This window comes from Trachinotus anak, unplaced genomic scaffold (assembly GCF_046630095.1).
Source record: "Trachinotus anak isolate AG129_WGS33_773 ecotype Australia unplaced genomic scaffold, CSIRO_AGI_Tana_v1 ptg000049l, whole genome shotgun sequence".
Lineage (NCBI taxonomy): Eukaryota > Metazoa > Chordata > Actinopteri > Carangiformes > Carangidae > Trachinotus > Trachinotus anak.
In genome coordinates, this window is record NW_027273900.1 from 444,454 (window position 1) to 464,293 (window position 19,840).

At 41.1% G+C, this 19,840-nt stretch overlaps 2 protein-coding genes across 2 annotated transcripts in view; one reads left to right on the plus strand and one right to left on the minus strand.

Moving 5' to 3' along the window:
* mb (myoglobin) overlaps positions 1-2,991 on the minus strand; it is an 83,143-nt gene extending 80,152 nt beyond the window's left edge. Inside the window, exon 1 of the mRNA XM_071473282.1 lies at positions 2,982-2,991. The gene's annotated coding sequence lies outside the window, so the exon portion shown is untranslated. The remainder of the gene's footprint in view (positions 1-2,981) is intronic.
* The window catches only part of grin2bb (glutamate receptor, ionotropic, N-methyl D-aspartate 2B, genome duplicate b), a 95,313-nt gene continuing 76,233 nt past the window's right edge, over positions 761-19,840 (plus strand). Inside the window, exons 1-2 of the mRNA XM_071473265.1 lie at positions 761-3,081; positions 10,056-10,869. Coding sequence (XP_071329366.1) covers positions 10,861-10,869 — 9 coding nt within the window. The 5' untranslated portion in view covers positions 761-3,081; positions 10,056-10,860. The remainder of the gene's footprint in view (positions 3,082-10,055; positions 10,870-19,840) is intronic.

The following is a 19,840-nucleotide window of genomic DNA, read 5'->3' on the forward strand; positions in this document are numbered from 1 at the left end:
CGCTGCTTGGAGACGCCGTGGTGCTTTGGATGGTGACATGGAGGAACGGCCAACCTAATATGTGATGATATTTTGTAACTGGACATCTGTACTTGGATTGGATTGGATTGGCTTTATTGTCACTGTAACAGTACAAGTACAATTGCAGCGAAATTACAACAATCACCCCGTCAACACATAACAGGATGACTGTAGCAAAAAAGGGGGGGGGGGGGGGGGGGGGGAGAAAAAAAAAGAAATAAACCCAAACTATACTCCGGGGGGGGGGTACAGTGTGGATTTGATAAAAAAAAACCTCGGCAACATAAGCATATATAAGCACATTTTACAACATATCGACGCAAACAACTTGCTCCAGGGGAGGGGGGAGGGGGGGAGGAGGTGGTTCCAGTACAGACAGGCAGCCAGCTTTAGCCGCTGCCATTGAGGCGCTCCCATCGGACCCCGCCCGCTGCACTGGATGGGAAGAAGCGGCGAAGGCGTGGGATGGGGTTGGGGGGTTGGGGTGAGTTGCATATGTACATGTGAGGAGTGCCGTGAATGTGTGTGTGTGCATAGGCCTGGAGAGTCGCTTCGTCTAGTTCACAATCAGTACCTCAGTTCGCAGGGTGCCATCGCGATAACACAGCAAGTTGCCATGGAGACATCCTTGATCGGGTCCCGGACGGAGTCAACAATCAACAGGTGTCCGTGGAGGAAGGGAGGGAGGGGTAGGAGTAGAAGCGTCTCACTGCAGCGATCTCGTGGGGGAGTTGTTCCAGCACCGGCCTTGGCCAAGGCTGGTGCTGCGGGGGCCAGAACGCAGATTAGATTATGATTGTTTGGGTTAGGGCGAGCAGTCGTATTTCAATAGACACGGCTTACTCTGTTTGTCCATTCTGGTCATCTTCATCCATTCTCCTTTGCAAAGCTGAAAGCTTCTCCAAGATGTTGCCCATATTGCGATTTATGACCACAGTCTGAGCGTTAACAGCTCTGTCTATTGCCACAGACAGGGTGTTGACAGCTCCTTCCAAGGTGGTTCCCAAGTTGCGGTTCACAATCACAGTCTGAGTGCTTACAGCTTTACTCACTCCATCAATTATGTCGGGCAGCGTGGGGATTTGGACTGCTGTCACCGTCTTCCGAATTTTCAGATACACCAGGGCAATGCCTAATCCAATCAGCAGAAAGCCTGATATCACAGTTCCGAATATATAGAGATCTTCGATGTCCTCAACGGAAAGACTCGCCAGGCACACGACCCTCCACTGCTCCCAGGAGTCCCTCATGTAACCAGCGGCGTACGTTCCGCCAGGGCAGACAGGTTCCCCCGAACCCGGGCTTCTCGTCGAGAAGATCCTGTCAATTGCGTTGAGAGACCAGTTGACCAATGACTACTAGTCATAGATATTCCTTAATAAACACTATATTTGAACATTAGGAACGTCAAGGTAGGGGACATGATAACAGTATGCCAAAGATCATTGTATCAACTTGAGTTGTGTCATAAAGGCGATATTATCTTATCAGATTTACAGCCATATGTCATGGCTACTCAGGTGAAGACAGGGGCAGAGCTGTTGTACCTGTAAAGTCTTAAAACTTCTCCTGTGGAGGAATACTCTGTGCATTGCAGGGGAAGTTGGGGACATGAAATCTGAGTGGGCCACATTCAAAACCTCAGTTGGACAGGTAAGTAGTGGCCAGAAAGTTATTATGTTTGCAACCAAAGGACCTGCTGATGGACTACTTCCAGCAGGCTTTTGGGCTTGGTTAGATCAGGGGACTCCTGATGCAAAAGTTGAGTGTTAAGAGGCCAGAGGGACTGCAATTTTTGCAGTTGTGTGGTTCAGACAAACCTCCAGATGACTTGTGAAGTTAGACTGGGGTTAACTGAGGCTGAAATTGATTGTACCGTATGTAAATTGTATTGTAATCAATGTGATTGAGGGGGCTCTGTTGGTGGGCTTAGCAAAAGCCTAACCCAACTTTCTGGCAGAGGTTGTTTTCATTGTCAAGAAAGTCCAGAGTAGGTAGAAGAGATTTGCTGTGAGATCAAGCCTTCAAAGCCACATGGGGGTAAGGTGTAGTGCCTAAAAATGATGGGACAGAAAAATACAGAAATGAGGGGCTGCATTGTGTACTCCTGTTCAGGTAAATGAAATTCTAGTATTTAAAAAGTGTTAGCACTAACTGGCAGGTATTGGTGTCTGCAATAACCATAGCTGGATTGTTAGCTTAGCTCTTAATACAGCTAATTAGACAGCAAACAAATTAGTCTTGGTTTAGCCTTTGAGCAAGATGACCAGCTGTGCTAATGATGCTAAGGAACATATGCTTGCCACAGTTATTAAACTGGCATGCCCCAGCCCATTTTTGGATGAGGAGGTATTTAGGTGGTTCAAGCACTGCCAAGATGATGATAGCAGAGCAGCCCACTCTGAGCTTCAAAACTGCTCTTCAGAAGCCTTCCTTTTTAAAAAAAAATATCTTTCAAGGTTTTTTTCCCTTTTTTTTCAATGTTTCCAATCAGATTTTGCATAAATCGGAAAACATTAGAAAAGAAACATGGATAGAAACCCGCTGACAACAATGCTTTCAGTCAGCTGGGGGGGAGCTGCAGATAAAACTATTATTGATTCAGTGAGGTGATCCGTTTCCGTTCAGTTTAAAGATTTGGCATCCAAGATGTGGACATGTACTCCTCTTTTCCAAATTAGACAGACATAAATGGAATAATGAAATAATCGGTAATAATGAATATTAATTGAAGACAGAAAAAGACATTGAAGTATTTATAATTTTGGGAAAAATTATGAAGTTTTTATTCTTTGTAAAATTTAATTACCAGTTTATATAGATGTTTTTTATGTACCTGTTGACTATAACTAAACTCTAGTGTGGTCTCACCGGTGTGCTACTCCGCACAAAGGAGCCTGAGGAAGCTCCGGGGCCACACCTCCCAGTGTTGGGCCGCAGCGGCCTGTCACTGGCGCTTCAGTGGTAAACCAAACCACACTGGTTTCATCCTTTCGTGATGTGTTCGTGGAGACGTGGACCTCAGGGAGAGCTGCGGCCTGATGAGACTTCGACAACACGGTGAGTTTGTCTCACCTGTGTGGACTGAGCTGAAGCCACAACAGGCCACTTTAACGAGCTGACGACAAACTACCACGTCCGGTTTTTGTTTAAAAGGCACAAATTCTGTGACATCAATTACAGGTGTATTCAATGAAGGAATTGAAAGTCTAGAATTTAAAAGTTGTTGCGTTGCCACCTCGAAAGGTTAAAGATGGCGAAGTGACTTAGAAAACCTGGTGGTATCGTTTCTTCAAGCTTTCAGCAGTGAACTGATGTGGATCTGTGGAGAGCACAAAGTTCACAATGAAAACGTTTCTCAGTTACAAATAAATTAATCCACATGTTTTTTAGTCTTAATCTGTAAACTAATTACTATACCCGTCAAATAAATACTGACACAAATGACCTCAGAACAGATTTAGGCTGAGTATAATATTGAGCAAATGTACTGTGTTACTTTTGATATGAATTTAGTGTAAATGTTTTTTATGGTTTGATTCAAAGAATTAGGCAGGTTTCAGATTTTGATGGAAGTGGAAACCCAGGTAGAAGCAGTGAGAATCCAGGTATAAAATCTAAATGACTGTGACTGAAATGTAGGACCAGTGGGGACAGACCTTCTTTGGATTCCAGTTTGACAAATAACATTTTGGAGGAAAATTTCAGTATTCAGTATATTCTAAAGTTTAAACCTTGTGTAGTAATTTTCAAAATAAAAAGGTGTCTAAAACCTGTTATTGTGGGAATGATAAGCGATCAGGGATGTAGCAGTTTAATTTGGCTGACATGAACTTTAACAGACAGATTGTCAGTACACAGTATACTAACAATACAGTATAGTAATATTAAACTTTTGTACTTTACATTTCACAGCAATTATGATTTTGCATACAGAGTTTAGGAAGAGCTAAGATGCATTGTTCTAGATTAAACCAGCCAATATTATATTTAAATAGAGCTGAAATGATTGATTAGTTGATTAGTTGATCAACCAAAAATTAACCTAGAACTCATTGAAAACCAATTAATCAAGTAATTTTCCAAGAGAGTGTTTGTGGTTCCAGCTTCTCAAATGTGAGGATTTGCTGCTTTTCTTTGTTTTAAACATAATAATTATTTTGGGAATTGGACAAAACAAACAACCGGAAGTTTTCACTTTGGGACATTGTGATGAGCTTTATTATTATTATTATTATTATTATTTTACTATTTTCTGACATTTGACTGACTAAACAATTAATTGAATTGATTAATCAAGATAAATGATCAGCTGATTAATCTTTATTGAAAATAATAATTTGTTGCTGACTATTAAAAATGAAATAGTTTAAGTAATTAAAGCATCAGTGAGATTATTCTAATAATATTTAACAGTCATCGAGGAAGTTTTTCTGCATTAGGTACTTTTCCCTCTGATAGCTTAACAATACTAATAACCTTTTACTTCATTAATATCTTTAATGCATGAGTTTCATTGGATTATTTTTCGTGTTATTTATTTTCCTATCTGAGCACAGGGCAGCAGAGGGAGCCATTGCTTTCTTTATAGAGAACTACTTTCTTGACAATTGTTGCAGCAGCCCTCTTTTACTGTAGCATCTCTGTAATTCACAATCCTACAGAGGGACCCACCGCCACACATCTCTCTCTCTCTCTCTCTCTCTCTCTCTTCCTCTCTCTGTCTGTCTGTCTGTCTGTCTGTCTCCCTGCCCCCCTCCCCCCTCTCTCTAGAGCGAGGGGAGGAGAGCGAGTCAGTGCAGTTTGAGTTGTGCTCTGCGCTCTACGCCAGCCAGAGGTGTGTTCTCGGCTCCACACTGTGTATCTGGGCAGCAGCTCCCACCGTGCAGCCAGCCTGAGTCCCATGTCTAACAGCTGTGTTGGCAAAGGGTTACAGCTCATCTGGAGGGAAGGTAGCATCTTGCTTTGAGGAGGACAGAAGATAACAGAAGACTGACCAGTTGCAGAGAGAGGGGGGATATAGCTGAGCCCCCCCCCCCTCGCCTTACTAAACAGAGCAAAAACGGAAGGCTTTGGAGTATTCAATTTTTTCTTTCGTTTTATATTTTTCTTATTCCTCATCGCGGTACTGGGAGGTGCTTCATCTTTTCATATAGTCTCTCTCTCCATCATTTGCCTCCTCATCTACTTCTCCATCTACCTGGTGTATAATTTCCTGTATTTATGAGTGAGAGAAAAGAGAAAGGAAGGAGGAATTTTGTTTTCATTTTTGTCTTTTCTTTCCTCCTCTCCATTCTTTCCTCTCTTTCACCAACCCACATCATACCTGTCAGTCCCTCCTTACCATTTCATCTCTAACTGCCGCCATCAGTTCCCCCATCCTACGCCTCTCTCTGTCTCTAAACTCTAATGTTATATGAACTTGGATGAATTTTCTTCAAAGACAACTAAAAACTCCTCATGAATGACTCTTTTTTCCCCTTTTCCTTCTCTTTTGGTCCCTCCACACCCATTTTCTTTGCATCACACTCTTGCGGGATTCTTAAATGTTACTCTAGGTAGGTTAACTATTGTTTAGTGTCTGTCTATCTGTCTGTCTGTGTGTATTTGTGTGTGCTTTACGTATACATAAAACACACATTAACACACACATGCACTCGCACACTAAACTATGCCTAAAAGGACAGTTTCAGTGAGTCGATACTGGTCTCACATCATTTTCACATCCTCGCCTCATCTGTCCTCGTCATGGCTAAGTGAACCCATTTTTAATTGTTGTCTTGGAGACATCTTTTGATCCATCTACATGTCATGTCCCCTTTTCTGTTTTAATAAAGACATCAATTTGTTTTACAACCTGTTGCAAAGGGGAAAAAAAATCAAGTGTAGTCCTGATTGTGATTTGGCAAAATTGCTGATATTTACTCCCGTTTCATACTCGATTTGTGCTTATTTTCATCCTGTCAATCCATCAGCAGCCATTAGTTCTGTTACTGCCCCTTTTTATATTCCACCCTCCCAACACACACACACACACACACACACACACACACACAGGCTCACAATTCTAAAACCTAAGAATATTTTCAGAATTAAATTCTTCTTCATGTTTTCAGTTTCCCTTCCCTCACTTTGGTTTTCATCCAGAACATTTTTTTTTGCTCTTCCTCCCTCACTTGTCTTCATCCTCATCCTCATCCTCTACCAGGCAAGAGAGACTGAGAGTTGTCATTAGTTGGATGCTGAACGGTGGATTAGGTGGGTAAAGCCTCGCCGTGGATCTGAGGTGTAAGAGACAGCGTGTGCAGGTTGTAGATAGAGACAGACTGATAGACAGATAAAAATAGATAGAACTGAATATCCCATCTCATCAGTACCCCTCTCTCTCCTCCTCTGTCACCTTCTCCTCTTTCTTTACGTTGTGTTTGATGCTTCGTCTCTACTTCACACTGCCACACCTTTTTGGGAGCATCACTACCGCTAGTCTTTTCTCAGTAAGTTTTTAGCCTTTATACCCATGGACATCAAACTGCCTGTGCACTCACCATAAGGTGGAAAAATTAGTAGCATAGGCCCACACCAGCCACTTTAGTCTCTTTTTGCCCCTTTCTTATGGACCAATGAAGGGGCTTAATGAATCCCTCTCTCTTGATTGAGTGGGATGTCGTCATGAAGGAATATGAAGGACTGCTTGTTCTGCTCTGTCTTTGCTTTTGTGTCTCAACTCTGCTACTCTGTAAAACATCTCCACTACAGTCTATAAATTATGTGTTACAGAAAAGAGTTAATTAGGTGAGTAGTGAATTAATATAGCACTCACTTTTTCTTCACAACTGAGTGTATGCACATGCATGTAGGTGTGTGCACTGAATGTGTGTGTGCAGGAGTAGAGCAAATCTAGAAAGAGTGTTGTGCATGTGCATTTGAATGTGTGCATGATGCTGATGGCAGTGGATTCTGCATGAACTTTCATCAGCAGGTTCTCTGTAAATGGTGTTTTTATATTTTCCACCACATTTGCTCACACTTTCAAACCTGTCTTCATCCTGCTGTGACTAATTGGCTGTTTATCAGTCCATGTCTTTGATCTTCATCTATTTTCTTTATAATTACTCTTCTATCTCTATGAATTTCATGATTATCACTTCTCTCATGTGCAACTCTGAGCAAGCACTATTTCTAAATTATGGCAGAAAACAATCCAAAGGGCTCCACTAATTTAGTTCAATCTGTCATCAGTTGACTCAGTCAATTAGTCCAGTGCTCTGTGCAGGTGGATGCATTTACATGCATTTGTTTTAGTCCTGTTCTTCTCCTTATTGTGCATTTTATATTGTTAAGGTTTGTTAACCAGTGCCATGCTGATGCCCTCCTCCTCCTCTTCCTCCTCCTCCTCATTTCTTTTTGTTTCCCACTTGATTGATCTTCAACAGATCTCTGGAAATGACTAGATCTCTGGAAAAGACTCACAGATCTAATATGACTCAGAGACCAGCTTTACTGTGTCAGGCTCGTCAGCATGACCTTAATGAGCAGCACACTGTGCACTATAGGAGACATACTGGGCTGTCTGTGTCTCACAGTGCATCATATATTGCTAGTGATCCAGTGCTGTGTTAGCTTTTCCACAACCAGAGGCTCAACTATGAGGTCTCATTCTGTATTAAAATGTTTAATAAATGTGCTAATCAACTAAATAGCTAATTAACAGTGACATAGTTATGCAAAAGATGATTAAAGCAAATGATTCCACATTTTGCAAACTGAAGTATGAATCCAGTTTGTATAGTATCTTTTGTCTGTACAAAAACCTTTCTGACAACATAAAATACTTCAAAGCGTCATAAGACTTCATCCACTTCATATTCGAATATATCATCAGATTTCTAGACATATGCAAACTTAAAACATAGCAAGGGTCTTATGTCAGCTTCCTTTGAAATATTCCCTGTTAACAGAGGGGAAGAGTGGGCCCCTGCCCTGAAAGTTTCAACTTGATTTTAACCAAAGCACAAACAGCCTAAATGATTTAGCACACGGTAGTGAAAATATCAAGGCTTTAAAGGGCATGCTCACCTCTCAGGTGTCAGTCTAATGAAGGATTTATGTTCAAAAGAGCAGTCAGTAGGACTGTGTTAGGATTGTTGAGATCTGTAAATCCTGTGCACATCAAAACACAAAACAGTTTGTTGATCTCACAACTAAAGTGATTTCAACCACAAAGCAGACGATGAGAAGTTAAAAAAGAACCAAAGATCTTTTTCAGAGAAACCATAGACAGAAAAATGCTGATTTGGAGATGCATTTCTACATTTTGATGAAGAATTGTTAATATTTAATAATAATAATAATAATAATAATAATAATAATGTTAAAACCATATGTTTCTGTAAAAGATGACTTTCTGGAATAACTCAAACCAAATAACATAATTCAACATGTTGAAAAGCTGCTGGTTCATAACTTAGCGAGGCAGCTGAACTTGTTTTCTGAAGGTTTATGGAAAAATATGTTGTATTATTCTGCATTATTCAAGGTAACAGTGGCATTTTAATATTACTACAAGAGTCAGAGATAATTAGACTTTGAAGGAGAAAAAGAGAAAAAGATGGATTTTTGTAAATAAAATTTTTTGAATGAATAATTCATCACACTGCCAGACAGGATTAAAATTCTACACATGTGGATATCCTCTGACAGTTTTCCTAAGGCGTATACCTACATACCCCACTTCCTAAAAATACACAGATAAACATGCACACATTATCAGATACAGACATTTCCCTGTGAACACTGTACATGTTAAAAGGAAGAAAAGTTGGACAAACACTGGTTTAATCGCACATATGTCTCTGTAGATTCTCTGGAATCTAAAACTATTGATCCAATGATGTAACTAAATATCTTTTTCAGACCAGTGGTCCAAAACCAAAAAGATATTCAGTTCACCACCTGAGGCCAAGAAAAACCAGCAAACATTCACCTTTGATGGATCAAGAGAATTTTAGGCTTTTTTTGCTGTACCAATAAATTTAATTCTCAAAATATTTGCTGATTGATTTTGTGTTGATCTCTTGTACTGGAGGGATTACACTGCTGGACAAAAGTTCAGTTCAGCTCCGTACCTCTGTTAAATCCTGACATCTTTTGATTCTTTATTAGCATCAAACTCAATTTCTTTTACCCTGGAGTGTTTTTTTATTTTTTTTTATCTTGTGAGTCAGTATGACCCATACACTCTAATAAACCACCTTAATGTCTACATTAAATGACTCTCAATTAAGGCAGAAATGTTGATTAAAATGCACACATTAAAAAATGTGAGTAAACCATGTGAAATGCTTCAGATGCCACAGAGAAAATAAATGCTGGAGTCACATGCAACATAAGCAGATACCAGTGTAAGGGAGTAAACAGATATGATCTGAAATAATTAGGAGGTAGGAGTAGGCGATATGGATAAGATCTCCAATCATGGAGCTTGTAAGTTTATAGTGTGACATCGGAAGATATGGTGATAAAGTAAATTTTTTGGAAAACCTCAATTGAGAAACTTTTAGGATAAAATAAACTGACAGGAATCAATCAAAAAAAACAAAAAACAATCGAGCCTCTAATCAGTTCAGCTCATTGAATGATAAAACGTCCCAATATTAAAGAGGATGCACTTTGATGTAAAGTATAATTGATGACTGATCATCTCATTGGATACTGTGATATCATCTCCTCTGACCCTAATGCACGTGTGTTTTAAGAAACACAGGATTAAACCAAAGATAAAACAAAAGCACTCTGAGCATCTCCTGTCAATAAAAACAAAAAACACGCCATAACATTACTGCTCAACAACACATTCAACACAGTCAGATTGCAGTGACAGAGGGCATGTAGACACAGCGGCTTGGCTGAGTTAATCCTTGACCTCAGAGGCAATTGACTTGTGTACACAGTGGCATTCATCCTTCACCAACAACTCATCCATCCACAGCTGGATTCTGCCGTCTGACTCTGCCCTTCTCTCCTTCCCCCTCCAGACTGAGAGAGAGGAGAGCACAGAGCGGCCCGGCAAACTGACCATCATGACTGGCTAAAGCAAACGAAGGCACGGAGTGAAATAAAGCCAAAGAAGAAGGACGGAAGGAAGGGAGGGAAGAAGAAGAAAAGAAGAAGAAGAGGAGGACGAATATTACGCACACACACACATACTACTGCTCATCTCATCTCCACAGCAACCGTGCTCACACGCTTGCAGACTTCTGGGAGGAGACCTCAGCGAGCTGTATCACCAGCATTGGAGGAAGGGGATGGAGAGAGGCGAATGAAAGAACATCCCTCATCACTCTCCATCCACCATCTTTTAGTTTCTTATGTTAAGTTTGTGCTGATATTTTGAGTTGATGCTCAAAGTCTTCCAGAATCTGCGTTAAAACCATATTTCAACAGCCTCGGACCTGAGTCTTTGCAGATTAGTCTTTTTTTTTGGCACTGTACATCTAGAACCATTGTTTCAAAGCATCGCACTACACTCCTGAACATAACTCTTCATGTTTACACCATCAGGATTCTAATGAATGATTTAATACTAATTATTGTAAATTCTATACATATTATTACACTTTAAAAACCCACAGCCCCACCGCATCCACACACTGATAACGCCCTACCATTGCCCACCTCCACCCTCCTTCATCCCTTGACCAACAAGACCCCACTTCAGTCTTCTGTGCGTGACTTCATCTGTCTACCATCCCTTCATCCGAGGCTATGAGAGGAGGAGTCGAATCCCAGATCACTCCATCATGCCAGTTCTGAAGAGTAGAGAGGAGATCCGGGCTGGCAATGTTCAAGGTAGGTCTGCCATTTAAGTAACTGTGTGTCCATCAACATTTCTGGAATCCACTCCATGCTGAGGTGAATTTCAGCTGAACCTTTGCTCCAAACTTTGCGTATTATTTTAATTATTGACAACTCTGTAGACCATCTTTTTTGATGAATCAATGAATCGTTTAGTCTATAAAACATCACAGGAAAATGCCTGCAACAGCTGATTGTTTATTTTGTCTGAAACCCAAAGATAAAATCATCTAAAATGACGCCAAACTAAGAAAAGCAGATAAATCGACAACTCATTTCAGCCTCAGTCCCAACATTATCACAGAATCATTCCTTATGTTGAGTCACCATCATAACTATTGATACTCAACAGTTTCAAGAGTGTTTGTTTCCTGTGTTTTCCATTAATTTAACCCTGATCTAACCACAGAAATTTCAGGTCATTTAAAATATCAGAAGAGGTGGAAATAATGGGTCTACAGATGTTTCAAGTTGGATATTAGATAATAAAAATGTTCTGTTCTTTGTGATGACACATCTGGTGCTTCTTGAGATTATTGCCTCTAGGATCTGCTTTATGTTTTTGTTTGGTCATATTAAAGAATCATTAGGGTTTATTTTTCATGAAAAGTAGGGAGCAGTTCACTGGGCTGTGCAGTTTGCAGCCAACATCTCTTCATAACAATATTTTCTTGAAACTGCTCTAAGCAGGAAGTTGCAGAGAAACTTATTTGTTTTTCAAGCCTGTGACTGGGAACAATTTAATTTGCTTTTTTAATTTGCAAAGTTTTTAAATGTATTTGACAAGTAAGCCTAAGTATGGGCAAAAATCTTTATTTTGAATATATGTGTAGAAGCCCATTGTCATTCTTGATTTGTTTTCATTTTGAGAGAGGGGGGGACTAAGAAGGACAAGACGATAAGGACAAAACATCCATAGTGAATCTCAAAGGAGTTTTAAATCGAAAGCAACTGGACTTGGTTATTTGTCTAGGACGACGTTTCACCTCTCATCCAAGAGGCTTCATCAGTTCTTTCTCGCACCTGACCAGGCTGGGACTGGTCCAACTATCTGGTGTGGAGACCCAGGTATTTAACCTCTGGGAGGGGCTTTCACAAGGCTGATGATGTCATTGGTTCCCTTTGTGCTCCATGTGCCAACGACAGTCGTTAGAGTGACTGTCTTGGTGGAGAGTTGGTTTCCACTTCGTTAGAGCCCTATTGTGTTATAACCACAGTCGTTGGAGTCACATGCCACTTGTGAACAGTTGTTTCTCTTAGAGGTTAAATTGTTGAATCTCCTGGGAAGGGATGAAAGGGCAGCATTGTAAATTGGAGATAGGTGGTGTCTGAGGCCTCCTCCCCTGTTGAGGGATGGTTTCTCTACTTTCACATAGATGGCTTCTTTCACTCCTCTTTCGAACCACCTGTCCTCCCTGTCCAGGATGTGAACCTTGCTGTCCTCAAAGGAGTGGGCTCACACCACCCTCTGGAACACAAGCTTGGTGTTATCAGAACCCTGCAACACAGAGCTGATAACGTACCCACCAGCTCACAGGCCCAAAGGGTAGAACACAAGCACCTGAGAGGCGCCCTCACAACGTGTGGTTACCCCAACTGGACCTTTGTGAAAACTGCTTCTGCTTCCAGAAAGAAAAGTAGCAAAATGGTTGAGAAAGAAAAACCAAACAAGAGAAACAACATAGTCATCCCATATGTGTCTGGGGTATCAGAAAAACTCAGGAGGATCTTCAACAAACACCGTATCCCTGTGTATTTCAAACCCAGCAACACACTAGAGACTGGTACACCCCAAGGACAGAACACCACACACCCGAAAAAGCAACCTGGTGTATGCAGTCCAATGCAATGAGGAATGCAAAGACCTCTACATTGGAGAAACAAAACAACCACTGCATAAACGCATGGCCCAACACAGGAGAGCTAACTCCTCAGGCTTGGACTCTGCTGTCCACTTACATCTTAAGGAGAAAGCCCACTCCTTTGAGGACAGCAAGGTTCACATCCTGGACAGGGAGGACAGGTGGTTCGAAAGAGGAGTGAAAGAAGCCATCTATGTGAAAGTAGAGAAACCATCCCTCAACAGGGGAGGAGGCCTCAGACACCACCTATCTCCAATTTACAATGCTGCCCTTTCATCCCTTCCCAGGAAATTCAACAATTTAACCTCTAAGAAAAACAACTGTTCACAAGTGGCATGTGACTCCAACGACTGTCGTTATAACACAATAGGGCTCTAACGAAGTTGAAACCAACTCTCCACCAAGACAGTCACTCTAACGACTGTCGTTGGCACATGGAGCACAAAGGGAACCAATGACATCATCAGCCTTGTGAAAGCCCCTCCCAGAGGTTAAATACCTGGGTCTCCACACCAGATAGTTGGACCAGTCCCAGCCTGGTCAGGTGATGAACTGATGAAGCCTCTTGGATGAGAGGTGAAACGTCTTCCTAGACAAATAACCAAGTCCAGTTGCTTTCGATTTAAAACTCCTTTGAGATACTATGACCTGGACAAATGAGAATATTCACAGGCTTATCCATAGTGAAAAGAACTAGAAAGGAGAAGTCGTCTTTTTGCCTTTTTTTGGCCATAGATTCTTTCTCGCGGTGCTTTGTGAGGGAGCCCAGTGTTGAGATGAGGATAATGAGGCACGAGCTTCAATAAGCTCATCAAACCACGAGCTGTGCTGCTGCACAAGGGAAAACAGGTCCAGACAATAGAAACTGTATAAAGCAAGAGAGCGGAGAAGCTGGAGCCTGTTTTATTGCTGAGCTCCTGCTCCTTTCAGCAGCCATTTAGAAGTGTGACTGATAAAAGGCACATTTAAAAGTTGGAGGGACGTGTAAAGATAATGGGAAGACTTGTCTAAGACAATGTGTGACAACAGAGTGCAAGAGCAGAGATAAAGTAAAATCAGTTCACATGGCATTCATGAGCACAGAATGAATCTTTAGACCTGTGGAACGTGTGTTTTAACTTCATTTGGCTTCATGTACGTGAACAGTTTGTAATAGAAAATGTGCAGAATCCTGCCACAGTCTGTCACAGTGTCCAGCTCCCATCACTGGAGCAGCTCCAGGATTTGTCTCCTAGTGGCATCATGGATCAGATTCTTGGCTGGATTGTTTTGAGACTAGTTTATGATCACAAACCTAAACTGAGCTTTTCCACGTTTTTATTCATAGATTCACAAGATCTGATGTGACTGTCTAATTATGATGCACCTCTTTGTTGAAGCGTGACCTAGAGGAGGTGTGTGACAGCTGGTGTGTCCCTCCCTCATAACACAACAGTAACAGCTTCAGCACTGAACAGACCTACTGTATTCTGCTTAGTTACTCACATATGCTGCACAGATCCTGCTCTCTTCTGCTCCTAGAAGTTTCAATCAAAACCTCATCATTCATCTCAACAGTTGGGTATTGGCTGACACTGCAGGCCTGAAATGGCTGCATGTGAACTGTATTTCTGGGGCAGATTTTCCATATCAAAAAAAAAAAAAAGATGGGAGAAACATGAGTAAGCAAGGGGTTAAGGCGTGGCAGACAGAAAGAGAGACAGACAGAGATCCAGGCGCAGGTGGTAAATCCAGGGGGAGCTTCACTGACAGTGGATGAAGGAGGCAGCTTTGTAGACACAGTCACTCTGAGTATGTGCAGCCTGGAAGGAGCGCGAGGCTGCACCGAAGAGTGGGCTGGGTGGAGGGGATTACTGGATCCCAGCATTGGCTCGCTTGCCCCCCCCCGTTTTCATTGGTGGACTGTGAACAGAGTGGAGGCAGTGAAGTGCCGTGAATATATGGGCGTCGAGATGTTGATACTGGGACTCACAGACAGCAGGATGAGTCAGTTTTGGATACAAGCCTCATGCGACCAGATTTACAAATGTTGATTGAGTCGTTGAGAGATTACAGGTGCTGAGCAGCCTGGTGGTTATGGGGGGGGGGGGGGGGGGGGGCACAGAGAGAGAGAGACAGACAGAGAGAGTGTAAAGCAGTACCCATAACACCCTTCTCCACATAGGTGAGCAGAGGCATTTAGACGAAGCTTAACACAACAGTCCTGCAGTAAATGTTTCCTTCACAAAGATCATAATTTTCAGTTTGAATATTGAAACTGTTTTTGCAGGCGAGGGAGGTGTTTATCATGTATTTATATCAAGAAGGGAAAACTACCAATTCAACAGTGCCACAAACCACAGCCACTAAATTGGCCTTAATGTTGAATCAATACTTTTCTAAAACATTTTCTAGGAAAAAAATGAACATAAAAACCTTTACAAAGTTTTTATTTTAGGATGCGATGAGTGGTTGGATTTACATAAAGTGACTAAAGTGACAGGGCTGTTGGTTTTTAGAAAAGACAAGTTTAAATGAAATAGACAGCAATGACTCAGATCCTCTCTTCTGATTGGCTGACTGACCTGTGGTTGCTCAGATCCTCTCTTCTGATTGGCTGACTGACCTGTGGTTGCTCAGATCCTCTCTTCTGATTGGCTGACTGACCTGTTGTCGCTCAGATCCTCTCTTCTGATTGGCTGACTGACCTGTTGTTACTAGAGCTCCAGAGAGAAGCCTGAGAGAGGAGATGTAAAACTACACTGAGATGGTTTTTGGTTCTTAAACCACAGATATATCTTCTGATTTCAAAACCTCAGATAAAGTGTGAAAGACGGAACCTTTAAGGCTGCTGAATTTTGTAAAGTCAGCAAACAGCAGAATCTTTATCCGAGATCTTTCTTCAGTGTACCACTTCTTAAATGATTTGGTGTCATGATTATTCATTCAGCGCGAAAACAACAACATGGGTCAGAGGGACAGTGCATTTTATGAAAGCTCCCGCTGGAGTATGAGGCACATCCTTTTGCACTTGGTACACTGTGAACCTTAACTTTAAAAAGATGGTTACAGATTACATGGAAGAAAACAGGCAGGCCGTGCAAACAGGGAGCATAGGGTATTTAATAAGCTGGAAACTAGTGTTTTGTTAGAGGCAGAAACTGAAGATGCCTCCTCTACATCTCCTCTTCTATACCGAGCCATGTGTGACTGTGAGAGAGGGAGGAAGAGCTAAGAATAGAGAAACTGGGCCCAGCACTGTGATGCTGCCTCTACCCACGTTGCTCAGCTTCTTGGTGTCGTTCTGTCGCAGGCAGTTTTCTCTGGTGTCTGTCTGTGCAGGCTCTGTGAAAACCAAACACAACACAGTCTCCATCTATTGCTATGTAAGTCATCTTCTTTTTCATGGAGGTATCAGATGCTACAGATATGTTCACTAATCAGAACCAGAACGATCAGAATGACTGGGCTGGCACATACAGACGTTTCATCAGGAACTGTCACTCTTCATGTCGAGCCTTTTGAAGCTCTTCTATACAAAGTGGGAACAGATTCGGAGGATTTTTTTTTTTCAAATTTTTCATGCACGAATGGAAGAGACTGATAGAACAAAAGACGAGATCTGCGGGCTGAGCAAAGGGTTGAGGTGCAGAGATGAGAGGAGCTGATGGAGGGTTTGATAGCTGAACAAGATGGAGTAATATTTGATGATACTGTCCTCAAAAGGCTCACAAGAAACAGACAGCAGGACTCCCAGGAAATCATGTGATGCACATAGCTTTGCTAAAAGGGAATGATAAGCTGATAATCATGTTTTCAAAGATGAAGAGGGATATGATGAAAGAAAGATGTGTAAGAAAAAATATTTGATAGATTGAGAAGAAGAAACGTGTTTGTGTGATGTTTCTTATTAACAGACATATTTAGCTTGAATTGGGAGGAAATCTTGAGAGGTTTAGATCTTGTTCACTGCTAATTCATTTGTGATAATTGTCATACATCAGTAATAATACCTGGTGAATAAAAGGGTAAAGTTATTATTTTCTTTTCATCCTTGATAAAGGAAAGATCAGAAAATCTATGATGATAAATCAGATTTTTCTGCACTGCTGGTTGTGTTGTTGTGTTGATATTTGACAGCTTTTCAGCAGCACTGATAGAAGGTATTATCTGTTTGACATCTCCATTGGCTTCGTTTGCCAACCTGCTCAAAGTGTCAATGAATCTGTCTCCATCTGACCCTCTGTGGGGGCAACTTGTCAGTTAATTAGGAGCGACTCGAGACTGGGAGTGGGTGAGGAGGAAATTGCCCCCCCCAACATAAGGAACAACACAAGCTCAGTGAGGAAGAGCTGCAGTTGTCTGTGTTTTTTCTAACAAAGCAGAGGAACATGGGATCAGAGAGACAGAGGTAGAGGTAGAGCTCACCTCAGGGGGTAAATTGGAAGGTGAGGACAGAGACATGTGTCTGAGGCTCTGCTGCTACATTTAGGCCTAAGTGGAGAAGAGTGTGTGGGTTTATATTGCTGACATTTATTTGTCAGGGATTAGGTCAACAAATGTTCCAGGTTCACGTTGGATGAAGAACTGGGATGATTAGCTGGTTAATCAGTAGAATTATTTGGAAACTTCATTATTTTGATGCTTGTCATTATCAAGGAAAAGGCCAAACATTACCCAGTTCCAGCGTGTCAGCCATGATGATGGACAGCTCCTGTCCACATTGACTTCACTGCTGATTAAATGTTTTTGGGTTTTTGTTGGACAAAATCAGCAATTTAAAGATGTGGCACTGGGCCTCAGGAAACTGTGATGATGATTTGTTTGCATTTTATAGACAATGATGTCATTATTTCAGAAAATAACTAGCAAATTAAGCAGTGTAAAAGATTAGTTTAAAAGCTATTCACATAAAGAATGGATGCATTTTAGTCTGAATATTTCTGATGTAGATACAAATATAGATTTATTTGACACTTATTAAGTTAAAGACAAGACCACAGACACCCAGTTATTAGGTACACCCATAAAATGTAATGCAATCCAATACAATGGCTCTGCCATAAATTTTACCTTAATGAAGACAATACTGTTTGAATTTAACGTTTGTATTGGATTGCATTAGATTTTACAGGTGTACCTAATAAAGTGGCCACAGCATGTGCATTTAAATTGTAGGCAATAAAGCTAGAAAACAGCTAAATTCTTTATAAATCATAACCATGAGGAATAAAACCTCTGCTAACAAAGAGTAGCCTGTTAGTGATATAATCACCTGGATGTCTCAGGTTATCAGCAGTGAACCTCCAGACAGGCTTTTCAAGTCCTTTTTGATGAAGCAGCTGATGGAGAATCAGTGGATCCATTTATATTTAAATGAAATCAGAGCACCAGTCACTTCATACAGTCTTCTGTGGTTAATAATCTGAAAGGCTTGATGAAGAGTAGAGGACCAGGACCAGCTGCTGTGTAGAGATGATGGTCCAGTCCATGTGAGCAGCCGGTGAATATCTTCGATTCAGCAGCAGCGTTAGTGGAGAATAACTAAAATGCTCTCATTCATAAAAACAGTTACTACATAACAATAAGCATCTAATGCTGACAACAGCAGAAAAATATGACCATCACATACATACACATCATACAGTGTTTACATGTTTGTTTTCTTGTCTTTCAGCATGTGACATGTCGCACTGTGTAGTTTGTGTGTGTGTGGTCGGTCTTTCTTCACCATGATGTACTGCAGAATTATAATTGTTGTGTAGTTCATCATTAACAACTCTTGTCATCACATTTAGTGATAAGACAGTCTGACTCTACTTCACCTGCAGAATCTGGTCTTCTCTCTTCTGCTTGGCTGAATGTTTTTATTTCTCCACTAACTTCACAACAGGGCACATGTTCAAGGTCAACAGAGACACAAGCCAACTCACACTGCACTCTGTGTGAAGAATGGCTTGTTGAAGTGGGATGTAGTTATTAATAATGAATACTCAGCCAGTCACATGACTTGTCTCACCTTTTAAACAGCTGTGTGGATTACAACTGTGCTTTGTGTGACTCATCCAATAGAGAGGAGAGTCAAACCTGGTTCTCCAAGCAGGAAAAGACTTTTTGTGAATACACAGCACCACAGATATGCAGCTAAAGCTAGAATATGTAAAAATGTTATAATAATTTAAACCCAGTTTTCTCTGCATGATGCTGCAGGTTTCATGTTGTTGACAGTGATGCACAAATACTGCTAAAAATCACTCATCAATCTTTACTTAACCACATACTTTACTGGAATTGGTATTATAGTAACATTGTCTTCATTATTAATGTAGGTCTGTGTGTATGTGTGTGTGTGTGTGTATGTATATATATATATATATACACACACATACATGTGACACACAGAATCATATTCAGCATCATTCTGCTACTGCTGCACATTTCTGTCATGTAGTTTTTGTTGGTTTGTCCAGTAGAACAGTCAAAATATCAGGATAAGATTTGATATGATGTGTGTGATGATATTTGATTCGACAGACCTGGTCCAAAATCACAAAATGCTTCATTTGAGTACAGACACAAAAACACCAAACACAACAAGTGTTTCAAGAACAGAAGAGCAGCCACATGTCGTAGCCTCACATGAGTCTCTGTTCACTGATGGAGTCAGAGCAGATGCTGTGTGGTGGGTGACCGGGAGGCAGAGGAATTTGTGGTGACTAAAATGTCAGTGGATCTTTTAGACCTGGTCTGGATGACTGTCTGGGTATATTTTTTTCTGCAACTCTTAAATACACTCAACAAAATGTCTTGGCCTGGCACGGTGGGATTTCCTGCATACAGTGTGTGTCCAAATGTCCAAACTGTGAGAGCAGTTAAGTAGCAGACACCACAGAAGGATGTGGACAGAAAACTCCTCTATCAGATTTTAACTTTTCAGAAAGACCACTGAGAAATGAATAAAGAGGGTGTGACTGTGTAGGTATAGACTGTCTGCTTCTGATGAAATAACACATTGTATCAGAGTGAGCTGTAATAACCTTTAGAAAGAGAAAAAAACAAGCTAGAAACTAACAGTATCCAGCATGGACCTTTGTGACTTATTGTAGGTCTACATGCACTGTGTA